The sequence below is a fragment of the Athene cunicularia genome (assembly GCF_003259725.1).
Source record: "Athene cunicularia isolate RWA chromosome 20 unlocalized genomic scaffold, athCun1 chr20_part1, whole genome shotgun sequence".
In the NCBI taxonomy this organism is placed as follows: domain Eukaryota; kingdom Metazoa; phylum Chordata; class Aves; order Strigiformes; family Strigidae; genus Athene; species Athene cunicularia.
In genome coordinates, this window is record NW_020799125.1 from 947,009 (window position 1) to 959,842 (window position 12,834).

The 12,834-nt window shown below is 54.3% G+C and overlaps 1 protein-coding gene across 1 annotated transcript; it reads left to right on the plus strand.

Annotated features, from left to right (window-relative positions):
- The first annotated feature begins 299 nt into the window (after positions 1-299).
- Positions 300-9,420, plus strand: EEF1A2 (eukaryotic translation elongation factor 1 alpha 2). The gene is made up of 6 exons (XM_026861934.1): positions 300-516; positions 1,582-1,878; positions 6,040-6,190; positions 7,616-7,872; positions 7,959-8,193; positions 9,028-9,420. The coding sequence occupies exons 1-6, from the start codon at positions 337-339 to the stop codon at positions 9,153-9,155; spliced, it is 1,248 nt and encodes a 415-aa protein (XP_026717735.1). The 5' UTR covers positions 300-336; the 3' UTR covers positions 9,156-9,420.
- Positions 9,421-12,834: the final 3,414 nt, after the last annotated feature.

The following is a 12,834-nucleotide window of genomic DNA, read 5'->3' on the forward strand; positions in this document are numbered from 1 at the left end:
CAGCGGTGCAGGACCATTGGTGTTTTATGGAGGAGACCCTCATGGGTCACTGGCTCCATCTCCTGCCCATCCCACCCCACTCACAGATTGACTTGGCATCTTTTCCCGCCTCTCCTCCATCCTGTTGAGGAACACATTGAGAACAATATCTCCTTTCACTTGTATTTATTAGTAAATAGATCATGGCTGCCATTGAATTTAGGGAACTTTGCTATCGATGTTTGCAACATGACCCTCTGCCTGTGTGAGCTTGGGATGTGCCCTTGAGGGTGTGTTGCCAAGCACCAGTGCTCTGGGCTTGGATTTCTCACCGGCTCTTGCCTTTGTGTTGGCCAGATGGGGAAGGGGTCCTTCAAATACGCCTGGGTGCTGGACAAGCTGAAGGCCGAGCGTGAGCGTGGCATCACCATTGACATCTCGCTGTGGAAGTTCGAGACCACCAAGTACTACATCACCATCATTGATGCACCTGGCCACAGAGACTTCATCAAGAACATGATCACCGGGACCTCCCAGGTGAGAAATGGTGGCCAGGGGGTGAGAGGGCTGCTGGAGGCGGGAGGCTGAGACTTGCTGACAAGCCCAGGGTCACGTAGGTGCTGTTAGAGTCCTTTTGGAGGTGGGTAGTTGAGACAGCAGACATCAAGGAACGTTGAGCAAGGTCAACACCAGAGACTGGGTAACACCAGGGGACCCAGCACCCCATGGTCCTGCAACTGGGACAAAGGGCCTCCTTGGGCACAAAGAGGTGGTTTTTCCACCCAATTTCCCCTAGTTGGAGGAGTTGGGGATGAGTATGTCCTCTCTGGGAGTTGGGATGCTCTGAGCTACAGGCCTTCATGTGAGAGTATCTCCACATTATTTTAGCCTCAGCCAACTGAGGTATACAAGAAACTTCCAACCATCCTTTAAGGCTTTATTGGCTAAAGGAGGTTCCATGGATCTTTCCTCCTTCCTTTTTCTTGAAACAGCTTTGTCCCATAAAGCCCAACATGTTGCCAAACTCAGTGGTCTTCCCTTTCAGGGTAGGCTGGTTTCCCCTCGTTGCACTGCAGGACATTTCTGCATCTCTCTGAGGTTGATGGGTGCTGGGTGAGCCTCAGTGCACGCCCAGTGAGATTCCCACTGGGATGCCAGTTGGGCTGGTCATGGCTTTCTGTCAAACCCAGGCAGCTTCTGCTGTGGGTTCTGGGTACAGAAGTAATCTGGGGAACACAGTTTCCATGGCTGGAGTCTCACCTGTCACCCAGAGAAACTAATTGCAAGACTTCAGTAGAGTTTTGGATAAGGCCTTGTCTGTGCATCCCCGGAGGGTCAAGATCCTGATTAGAGTCATGCAACCTGGAGGGACACACCCTGGTTTCCAACCCATGTTGCAAAACCATGCGCGGTCAGCGAGTCTGAAATAACGCGATTGGGTCGGTTTTGAGGTGAATCAGCAGGGTTATGGGTAGCAGCTGGCAGGGAGTCTGTCCAAGCCATGGGTAGTGTTCGTCTGGGACTTACCGGCAGCTCTCAGAGGTGTCCCCGGCAGCAGTGCTCTCTGGGGGCAGAAGCAATTCATTAGCTCTCTCCTCCCAGGCTGACTGCGCCGTCTTGATCGTTGCTGCCGGCGTCGGTGAATTTGAAGCCGGCATCTCCAAGAACGGGCAGACCCGCGAGCACGCCCTGCTGGCTTACACCCTGGGGGTGAAGCAGCTCATTGTGGGCATCAACAAGATGGATTCCACAGAGCCCCCGTACAGCGAGAAACGCTACGACGAGATCGTCAAGGAGGTCAGCGCCTACATCAAGAAGATCGGCTACAACCCAGCCACAGTTCCCTTCGTGCCCATCTCGGGCTGGCATGGAGACAACATGCTGGAGCCCTCTCCCAATGTAAGTGTGCGTTGTGGTAGGGTTTTTCCCCCCACCCTGACTATCCCGATCCAAGCTGAAGCTGACCCCCGCGCTCTGAAAACCGGGGGCACTTTTCGTGCAGCCGCTGTGTGTAACGGCCCCTGTTGCCAGCCAGAGATGTGTTTGTCACGTAGCTCTGATTGCGCTGAGCCAGGATGAATGGGTCCGCTGTTCACGGGCACGCTGGCTGCTGAACTGTGGCCAGACACCCCCCCAGGAGCTAAACACGAGCATCTTCAGGAGATGATCTTTATGGCTTTGCTTCTGGGATTTGAAAGTTTCTCATCATCAGACCCGTGGTGACGTTAGAGCCATCCGCAGCAATTGTTGCTCTCAGCAGGAACATCATGTGTGTTTTTAGGGCGTTGTTTTCTAAAGGCAAATAACACGATCTGGTCGCAAGCTTGGAAGAGCAGCTGCCACGCAGCCGGGCTCCCTCGTGTTGGGTATCGGGTGCCATTTCCCATCGGTGCCATATGCCACTGTGGCAGCCGCACCTCTGGTTCCTGTGCTGGGATCTCACCTTCTTAAGGTGACTTTTTCTTGAGGAGGTACCAGGTTTCCCATGCCAAAGCCACGGTTTCCTAGAGCTTCCGTTTGGGGCTGCCCCTAGTCCAACTGGATTTTTACAGCGGCTCTCCCTCTGTGCATCGTTGATGGGGATGGTGGGGATGCAGAGGCAGGGTGCTCCGGGTGGGCCCTTCCCAGGGTTTCATATGACAGCAGGGGAGGAAGAAGAGCTTGAAGAAGGACAGGGGCTTCTTGGCAGACAGGCTCCAATAACAGATGTTACTCTAACGCTGGAGGGTTTTTTTTGAGAAAAAGCTACTCCAGCTTAATCTTCTAAAGAAATGATGGGCTGGAAAGTTCTGGCCAGAGGAAGGTCCCTGCTCTCCCTCTGGCTTCTGGGTGACCTTGAGCAAGTTGCTCAGACCAGAAACCCCCAGCAATCTCTTGTGAAACCAATGGGAAATTTGATGCTTATGGGGGATTTAGGACTTCACCTGTGGATTACAGGTCATGGCTCTATGACAAGGGAGGCAGCGTATGGGTCTAACAGCAATTGAGGGAGGTCATGAACCTGAGCCTGAGGAGTGCTGCGATGCAGCTCACTCCATCTGAAACACAGCTTACAGCACGGGAAGGGCAGCTTACTTGGGTCTGACTTGGAAGGAAGGAATTTTTAAGGTGCCTGGAAGATTCCTGTCCCTTGTGGAACAGAGCTGGGATAAAGGTCAGCTACGGCCATGCCAAACCCAGCCACATAGTTCCTGGGTGCCTCAAATCAGGCAGGCTCCAAATGTCAGCAGCTGCTGGGCTGGGAAGATGATCCTGAACAATTCTCCTATTAATAGGCTGTAGAGGGGAGGCACAGAGCAGGATGGGGCTCGCTGGTCCGCTTCCTCTAGATGGGTCTCAGAGCTTGCTCTCAGTGTCATGCGCTGCCCAAGAGAAGGCAGGGGCTGAAATAACTCGCCCCTCTGCTGTAAAGAGGCAGCTGGCTCCTGGGTGGGTTCCCAGGAGCTGCCTGAGCTGGGAAATTGTGAAGGAAGCCTGGACGGAGGTCTGGATCAGCCTGAGCTTTGCTGGAGAAGGTGCAGGGTCCTCCCCATGCCGTGGTCCCCAGGAGGTGCCCATCCTGCCATTGCCAGGACACCAGATTTGGACAGACTCCCCTTCCTCATATTTCTCCCCATCTAGGAAAGCTCAAGCAGGAAGCTGGTGTAGCTATCTCCTCTCGTTCCTCACCCAAAAAAGCTCTGATTTTTTTCACTCACAATTTCTGGCAGGTTTTCACTGAAGAACACGGTGGTCAAGTGACTGTCTGTCAGGGGACTCAGCAGAAAGTGGGGATTAGGGCTGTGACCTCCCTGCAGCTCCTGTCACCTCCGGGCAAGGGGAGGTGGGGTGGTACGTCAGGCTGGAGCCAGCTCTGCGTGGGAGACTCCAGCCCACGTCCCTGCGGCACAGCAGCCCAAGGCCAACTGCAAAAAATGACGTCAGGGCTGCTCTTGCATCAAAGTTTGACATTTGAGAGATTTTTGGTGAATGGGGTTTGCTGCGGAGCAAGCCAACGGAACTGGGCCATTCGATGTGGTTTGGGAAACTTTCACCCTGTGGGATGCTGCAACCCAAATACACCCCGTCTGTGGTGTAAGGGAGCGTGGTGGGCTGGGGCTCTAGCCTCAGTGTTGGGGTGGGTGCGTTGGGATGCTCACGGGGTGGGGGTGAAATCAGAGAAAGGTGACCGCTCTGTAAAAGGCACTTGGGGGTGCAAAGGAGTTGGGTCTTAGCTGCTTCTTTATGGGGGCTTAAGCCTGCAGTTTGTCTGGCAGCAGGGTTTAGTCAGATCCTGCTTTTGCCATAGGGGTGGTGGGATAGGAATTGCTCTTTGGGAAGCAGATTTGGGGACTACATAAGAAAGGTTTCGCTTGGGTGGCCCTAGGAGGCAGCACTTGGAGATGCTTCTCACCCTGGGGCCATGCTGAGGTTTTGCTGAGTGGATTTGCTCCCAGAAGGTGCCAGAGTTCATCCTGATCTGATTCTTGGGATGTCAGAAGTTTTCTGGAGAAAGCATTGAAAGGAAAAGGGACAGCTCTGACAGCCAGGCCTCACGGGGCAGAGGTTGCCGTTTCTCCCTGTCCCTAAGCCACGCAGGGGCAGAGGGATGGAGCTGCGGGCACAGGGGGTGGCTGTTCCCCTCGAGAGCAAAGCCCGTGGGCAGGCGGCTGCCGGGGCAGCTGCTCACACAGGCGCCCGCCCGGTGTTTTGGGCTGGAGGGAAGGTCTGAGTCATCCTGCGCATCACATGCGGCTCTGTCACCGCCTGGATGGATTTATCATTTCACCAAGCTGTCAGCCCGGCGCTGGGGCCAGCTGTGTAGCAATAGCTGCAGTGCCCTGGGAAGGATCCCTCTGCACAAGTGTCCCCAGGCTCCTCCTCCCACTGCCACCACGGAAGACAACTGGTGTCAGACGTGGCCCTCCAAAGGGGGCTGACCTCGATACGTTCGATGCAGGCTGAATTCCCTGGCTGGACCCCGCTCCTTTCCCTTTCTCCTTCCCAAAAGCAGTGCAGATTTCAGGATGGGAAACCAGCCTTGGGCGTAGCTGTGTCCTCCAGGGATGGCTGTGAACCTGGGGGCACTCTGGGGGTCCTGTTTCACCTCTAGCCCCAGCCCCACACCCAGTGCACTTTGCCACTGGTGTTGGTGCCCAAGGGAAAAGCCATGTCCGTAACGTGTGTGATGGAGCCGGGGCACATGGACAGTGTTTTACACCTCAGTGGAAAAATGTTGTCTAAACCTCTCCATGCAGAGGAAGGGGGAATGACCTTGCAGGCTCTGATCTCTGTTTGTTGTATCTGGGCTGTTTCAGACTCAGGACTGAATTTTTCTTGCTGGCAAGCCCCAGGTGTTGCTACAGCTTCCAGACATGCAGCATTACCCCAAAAAAAGCACTACAGTTCCTCCTCTCAAATCATGGCCTCTGCTGAGGACATTTCCCTACCTTTCTGCCTCTTTTCTGGCCGGTTTTAGCTTCAAGGGTCCAATTCGGAGCAGGAGCAGAGAGCATCTGTGAAAAATGATCCTGCCCCTTAGCAGCCCTAGTGCAAGTGCAAAGTTCCCAGCATCCTCTCAAGCCAGTGTTTAAAATCTAAGCCCTGGAGAGGTGATAGCAAGAATGAACAGGGAGAAACTTCTGTCTGGGGATCACCTTGAAGAAACTTGGTTCCCAGGACTGAAGGTTGGGTGCTTTGTAGCTGGGGCTTTGTGGCTGGAGACCCTGTGGTCCTTGTGCTGAAGCCGTTGTTGCTGCGGAGCAGGATCCAGGCAGCTGGTGCAGCGCCCATGGGTTGGTGTTGGCAACGGGGGCTGTGAGTTTGCTGGTTTTAACCACTTCCAACATTTTTTTGCCAGTTAATGGATGTTTTTGCATGTTTCTAGAGAGGGGGGAGATTAAGCAAGGGAGTGCAGATAAGCCTTCAGGGATGGTGAAGTGGAAGGAGCTCCCCAGGTAAAGCCAGGACGTGGCTGGCCTGACTCCGTGACGGTTGTCCTGGTGGGACGTCTCTCTGGGATCGCCTCTGGGTGCCGAGGACAGCAATACTCAGGACGTGTTGTTGCTGCTCTGTTTCCAGATGCCTTGGTTCAAAGGCTGGAAGGTGGAGCGCAAGGAAGGCAACGCCAGTGGGGTGTCCCTCTTGGAGGCCCTGGACACCATCCTGCCCCCGACCCGCCCCACAGATAAACCCCTGCGCCTGCCCCTCCAGGATGTCTACAAGATTGGAGGTGAGCAAAAGCCTTGCCACTGTCCCCTCTTCCCTCTGCTTTAACTGGAGTCTTTGTTCCAGGGGAATTTAGGAATGACATTTCCAGGTATTGGGAAACTGGAGGGGTTGGACTCTTCAAACTCAAGATAATGCTGGGGAGAGGGGTGGTAGCTCCAGGGCAAAGACCCCGTTTGAGACTGGGGTGTTTGGGACAGAGGTAGACATGCCCAAAGGTGCCCAGGGACTGGGGAGGGGCAGCAGGTTTGTGAGCTCTCCCCAGGGAACATGCGTTGCCAAAACGGCTACAAATTTGGGTGTCCCACAGGTGACGGCTGGCAGGGCAAGAGGGAGGCAGCAATAACGTGCTGGGGCACTGGTGAGGGACAAAGACAGCGGGGAGGGCCACTGGTGAGGCTGGTGCAGGGTGGCTTGGCCACGGTCTGCCCGTGCTTCCCAAATGCTGGTGTCCATCACCAGCACCTCCGGCCGCTGAGCTGGACCGCGGCGCCAGCCATGTAGGGAGCGCATCGGCCGGATGCCAGACCACCCCCCTGGAGTGGGGACGGGGACACTTTTCCGAGCTATAAATACCCTGTGAGCTCTCTGACCTGCTGGCAGCAGTGGGCAGCCCTGCTGACTCCCCGGCTGCTGTATCAGGCGGGCACAGCCATTTCCAGCCCTTTTCCAAGGACACGTGTGCTGCAGAAACCAGGCAGGGATTGAACACGGGTTTTAGCAGGATTTTTAGCTCAGTCTTTTGTTTGCAATGGAGGTGGAAGACAGCGAGCAGGTCTGTGTCCTTCCTTAGCTCAGCTCCGGGAAAGGCAGATATGGTTTTACCATTAGGCAGGTCCTTAGAGAGCAAAAACACCGTGGGAAAGGGGGAGGCAGAAGAAACAGAGTGGGTGTGGAGGAGCATATGGGCCCGGCCAGCTTCCCTGACCTCTTTTCAAGGTTGTTTCTCTTAATGATTCTTCACCCAACTCCAAAGGTGAGTTTTCCCAAAGTCTCCTGATGACACAGGGTGTAAAAGGTCACCTTCGTTTAATTTACCAGCCTCATTCCCTGGCACAGCTGGGCCTTGTCCCATGCTGATGGTGTGGCCGTCAGGGATGCGGAGCTGTGATGTGCCCAGTCCTCCATGCACGACATGCCAGAGCTGCTACAAGGGAAGAGCTTTCAGAGCACGTGGGTTGCTCAGGGCCTTCTGATGATGGTGCTACTCCATTTTTGCAAAACATCACATATAAAGGATGGACTCATGGTATTTTTGAAGACCCTAGTATTGAACTTGCAGCTAAAAACTGGGGATTTTTTGGTCAAGAAGCAAGTGTGGTCTTTGGAAATACCAAACCCACTGGAAATACCTTGATTCTGCTGCATCCAGGCTCTGGGATATACCAAGCAGGTTACATTTTGCTCTGCTCTGTCCTTGTCTCCACAGGGATCGGCACCGTCCCCGTGGGCCGGGTGGAGACTGGCATCCTGCGGCCTGGCATGGTGGTCACCTTTGCACCCGTGAACATCACCACTGAGGTGAAGTCCGTGGAGATGCACCACGAGGCCCTGAGCGAGGCTCTGCCTGGGGACAACGTCGGCTTCAACGTGAAGAACGTCTCCGTCAAGGACATCCGCCGTGGGAACGTCTGCGGGGACAGCAAGTCGGACCCGCCGCAGGAGGCGGCGCAGTTCACGTCTCAGGTCAGCAGAGCTAGTGGTGCCCCCAGACACGGTTTGCCACTGTCCGCTGGCTCCCAGCCTTGCCCTGACATCGCTCTGTCCCCCAGGTGATCATCCTGAACCACCCCGGCCAGATCAGCGCCGGCTACTCGCCCGTCATCGACTGCCACACCGCACACATCGCCTGCAAGTTCGCCGAGCTGAAGGAGAAGATTGACCGGCGCTCCGGCAAGAAGCTGGAGGACAACCCCAAGTCCCTGAAATCGGGCGACGCAGCCATCGTGGAGATGATCCCTGGCAAGCCGATGTGTGTGGAGAGCTTCTCCCAGTACCCACCCCTTGGTAAGGGAACGGCTCTTTGGAGATCTCCTGCGGAGGAGCGTGAAGGCTCTGTGGGTGTAGAGCTCACGCCAGCCATGCTGAGCCTCTCCCAGTACCCCCCACCAGTTAGAACCCACAGAGCTCACGCCAGCCGTGCTGAGCCTCTCCCAGTACCCCCCACCAGTTAGACTGGAGAGGGAGCTGAGGACTTTTTATTGCTCCGCCGTGTGCTGGGTCTGCAAAACTGGTGCATGAACGACATTAGGGCTGGTGGGGTGGGCCGGGCTCTCGGCTGAGCTGGGTTTCCAAAGGCAGGGCTGGGTTTTCCCTCTGGGAGCAACAGGACCTTTCCTTCAAGGTCACTAAACCCTGGTAGTTTCTGAATGCAGAAAGATTTTTCAGCTCCCCCTAAACCACGACTGATCAGGGGAAAAAAGAGGGAAGTTTGCTCAACAGAGCTCAGCTTTTAATGCAGGGAAGTGCCATGCTTCCCTTGGATGATGTTGCACATCTGGAAGCTTTAGCAATGCCAACAGCTTGCGGAGAGCAGGTGTGATTGAATTTTAATAAAAATAAACGTTATTATTTATTAATAAATTAATTATTTTATTACTATATTAATAAATAATTTAAAAAAAAAAAAAGAGAGAGGAGCATCAGGGCCAGCTGGGTGGTCAGAGCAAGGGTCGATGGCTCAGGGCTTGTTCCTGCAGGAACCTGCTCCGAGTACAGGGGTAAGACACGGTACCACGAGTGGCGGGTGTAGATCCCACCGGCACCCACCCAAATAGCTCAGCCTCAGGGATGGCAAAGCGGCCGCGTTTCACCCACATCCTCCCCCTCTCCCTCCCCCAGGCCGCTTCGCTGTCCGTGACATGCGACAGACCGTGGCCGTGGGCGTCATCAAGAACGTGGAGAAGAAAAGCGGTGGGGCCGGTAAAGTCACCAAGTCTGCCCAGAAGGCCCAGAAGGCTGGCAAATGAATCGTGGGCTCCCAGTGCATCGCGCAGAAACCATCCCTGACACCAGGACGCTGCCACCGTCTCCCCCGGGCGCATGTGTGCACATCAGCTTGTAAGAGTTTATATGTCAACGACTGGATGCTCACCATTAAGGTCCAGTGGAAATTCTTTAAAAGGAAAAGCATGTTCCAGCGTTTGTGAGGCTTCATGTTAATTTTACCAATAAAACTGGTACAACATCCACAGTGGAAAAAAAAAAAACAAAAAACAAAACCAAAACAAACAACCCCAACAAAAACTACAAAAAAAAAAAAATCAAAACAAACCAACCAACCCAAAAAGCGTGGAGCTCTGTGTGTGTGTGTCTGTCATTGAGAGGGGCTGCGTTTGGTGGGTTTTGTGTAGCCCCACTTAGAGAGGAGGGTGGGGACAGGCACAAGCAGGGCTGGGATGGAAATTTAGAGGAAGGAGGAGAGCTTGGCACCCATATTCAGGGTGTCACCCAGCACCCAGCCCTTCCCCAGATCTCGCCCCTCGACTGATGCAGGTGTCTGGTTTGATTCCCTCAGCCTAAAGCAGGGGCTGCTCTTACAGCAGCCTGGGGTTTTATATTCTCCCTCACCTGCTCAACCCTTTACTGTCATTTTTTTTTTCCACGCAAAATAAGCTTAGGTTAACCTGCTAAAGTTATGCCATTTAAAGAAATAAAATAGCACACCCTATGCCTCCTGGAAGGGTTAGCAGCATCACTTTTACTCTTTATAATACCCCATCATTTGGGGAGAAGTGGCCAAAGCTGCCTTTTCCCAGCGGATCCCCCAGCCCTTTCCAAACAGCATGACAGGAACGTTTCTGCCCAGTCGAAGCCATGTGCTGGAGCCCAGACATGACTCAGCACTCCCAAGAAGCCCCAAAACTCATGAACTTCACTCAGGATGGTCTCTTGGTTCCCAGTGCAAGCTCACAGCCCGGGGCGAGGCGTGTGCCTCTCCCCACCCCACCCAGTAGCAGCTGCCCCAGTCCAAAGGGTTGTGGTTGCCGAGTGGCTAGGACTGACCAAAACGCCACAGCCAGGAGCTCTGAGGGGGAAAGGGTGGGAGCACAGAGTGCGAGGAGGAGAGGGAGGTGGTATGATGGGGCAGGGAGATGGAGGGAGGAGGCGTGAGGGTGCGGCTCCCACCCCGCCACAGCGCTCTGGGGACATTTTGAAGGGATTTTTCCTCCCTGAAGGAGGTGTTAGCGGCGTGCTGGGCATCCTGAGGTTGTCTCTGCTCATGACTCAGCTTTTAGGAGAAGCCGCGGTGCCAGGAGCAGACGCTGTACATGGGCATCATGCGAGGTCCTTCCCAGCAGAGCTCAGAGGCACAAATGTCATTACTGTTGGTATTGCAGGAGTCCTTAATGATCCTAATTAATATCTAACGCTCCACAGCACTAAGTGCCCCCAGGCAGAACCTCAAGGAGCTGACGCCAGGCTAAATTACAGAGGGCACAGCATGAAGCCACCACCTGCTCCCCCAACACCGTCCCCAACCCCTGTGCCAGTGTCTGACAGCAGATGGACACGTCCCGGCTCACCGAGCCACGTTCCCCGAAACGGTGGGCACAGGCCGCCGAGGCTCCTCGCCCCTCTTCACACACACCCCCCCCAGCAGCCACCAGCTTCGTCTTTAGAAACTGATTTGATGCCCAAAGTCTTTGCAGCATTTGGGTTCTCTCAGCAAGCCACAAATTGGAAAGGGACCTGGGGATCCCCCCAGGTGCGGCACAACCGCAGGAGAAGGCTGTTTTCCCACTGATGGTTTAATCTCATCTCCCAGCTCCTCCTGCATTTCCCAGCTTCTGAGACACGTGTCCTTGAGCCAGCACAGCAGACTTGTGCCCCTTCCTGGGTATTTCCAAGCAGGGCAGGAGAACATCATCATGTGCATGTTTTAACTCTATCCTTCAAAGCAGCAGGAACAGGAATTCCTGTGGGAACATCCCTCCCATGCTGTCCAGGAACTTCCAGCAATCCAATCCCCAATGGAAGCCAGTCCCTGGCACAGCAGGAGTGGTGACAACCCTGGGGTCAGGTGAGGGACAGAGACGAGCAAGCGTGAAGTCTGCACCTGGTCCTCTACAGCTATTTTAAAAGCAAAAAACAAGTTTGACAAAACCACAGCTACGTTTCCATAGAAATCTGCCAGGGGAGCTGTGAAAGATGCTCTGGGAGCGATGCACAAGCGGTGTGGTAATTAACAGCATAGCTGCAGAAAAGGAAAAATATAAACCCCAGAGGATTTAACTCAAACTTGCTCATGGCTCACAGCAGGTCCAAATTTTCAGCCTGATTTCAGTGCTGTTGGTACCCCAGGTGATCTGCAGGGTCAGAAAGAAGAGGCAGGGCCTGAAGTGCGATGCCCGCAGCTGCAGCATTCCCCCATTTTGGGAGGTTTGGGTCAGGCTCTGTAGGGAGCCAGAATAAACAGAAATGGTCTAATTTAGCTCCACCTCAAAGCATAAGGTTCAGGAAAAAAAAAATAAAATCAAGTATGCTGAATTTCTGGGGAACCTCAAATCAAAACCAAGTGAAGCCATGACCTGCCTCTACCCAAACCTTGGGTCTGAAGGCTCATTGTGGATCTGGGTTTTGGGACCCGATCAATGACCTGCCATGTGCAAGTTGTTGTCTGACCCTGCCAGGCTCAGAGGCACTCTGGGAACAATGGGGTGCGTGACCCATTTTGGGGTGCTACCAAAATTGTAAGCAACCGAAGATAACCCTGAACTGGGCCACAGATGGCTTTTGGCAAACCCTAGAGCGAACTCAAGTCGATCGGAGAGCCATCAGCACCCTGTGAAAGCAGGTGGGTGTTGCGTGGCCCGTTGGCAGGTGGTATATAGGGCTGTGCTGGTGAGATGCGTTTTAAAACACTGACTTCTCCCCCGATTCCTCCCTGCCACGGCCAGGTAAGCTGGGACCTCACAGCTGAGAACTCAGAGGCATTTTTTCCTAGCACCTTTTTTTTTTTTTTTTCGGAGTAATTTTTCATCACTGTCCTCCCTGTGGGCGTCGCGGTGGCTTGTTCTCCTCCGTGACAGTCTCAGCGATGCCATCTCGTGGATAGAGGGACAAAATCCTCCTGGAGCAGCTGCCAAGGAGAGGAAATTCAGCCCCAAGTCTCACCTCTGCAAAGCTTGGCCCTGGCAGGCAGCGCATCCATAGCAAAGCAAAAGGTACAGCCTCAGGAGCTGTAAAGTGCTTATTGTCATTTCTTTGGGGACCAGAGTTTGCAAATGTGATTGTATTGCCTGAAATTTAAAGCTCGAGGGGAGAAAATTACTAGAGGTTGTAGGAAAGTCAAACAATCATCAGGGCTGGCTCTCCTGTACTGCTGTGGATCAGCTCTTCAGGAGGTTGTTTGAGAAACGGATGGAGCTGGGAGAAGAGGGAAGGAGAGGGAGGTGTGAGGGGGCTGGGTGTGGACCAGCATCCTTTTCCCAAGAGGGACACCATCTCCACCACGCAAGAACACCCTGCGTACAGCACTGCTGCCTCGCTGCGGTTGCCTGATGGAGAGGGGAAGACCCCACGCGTGGGGTCCCAAGCATCAGTGGACACCTCTGCCCATCCCCAGCCTGGTGCTGGCTGCTCTTGGAGCACCCACTGGAGAAGGAGGAATGAGTAACTTCTCCTTTCCCACCTCTACCCCACGGG

Coding starts and splice junctions, on each gene's coding strand:
- EEF1A2 (XM_026861934.1), top strand. CDS start 337: ATGGGGAAGGGGTCCTTCAAATACGCCTGGGTGCTGGACAAGCTGAAG. Junction 517..1,581: donor TGATCACCGGGACCTCCCAG/GTGAGAAATGGT, acceptor CTCTCCTCCCAG/GCTGACTGCGCCGTCTTGAT. Junction 7,873..7,958: donor CGGCGCAGTTCACGTCTCAG/GTCAGCAGAGCT, acceptor TCTGTCCCCCAG/GTGATCATCCTGAACCACCC.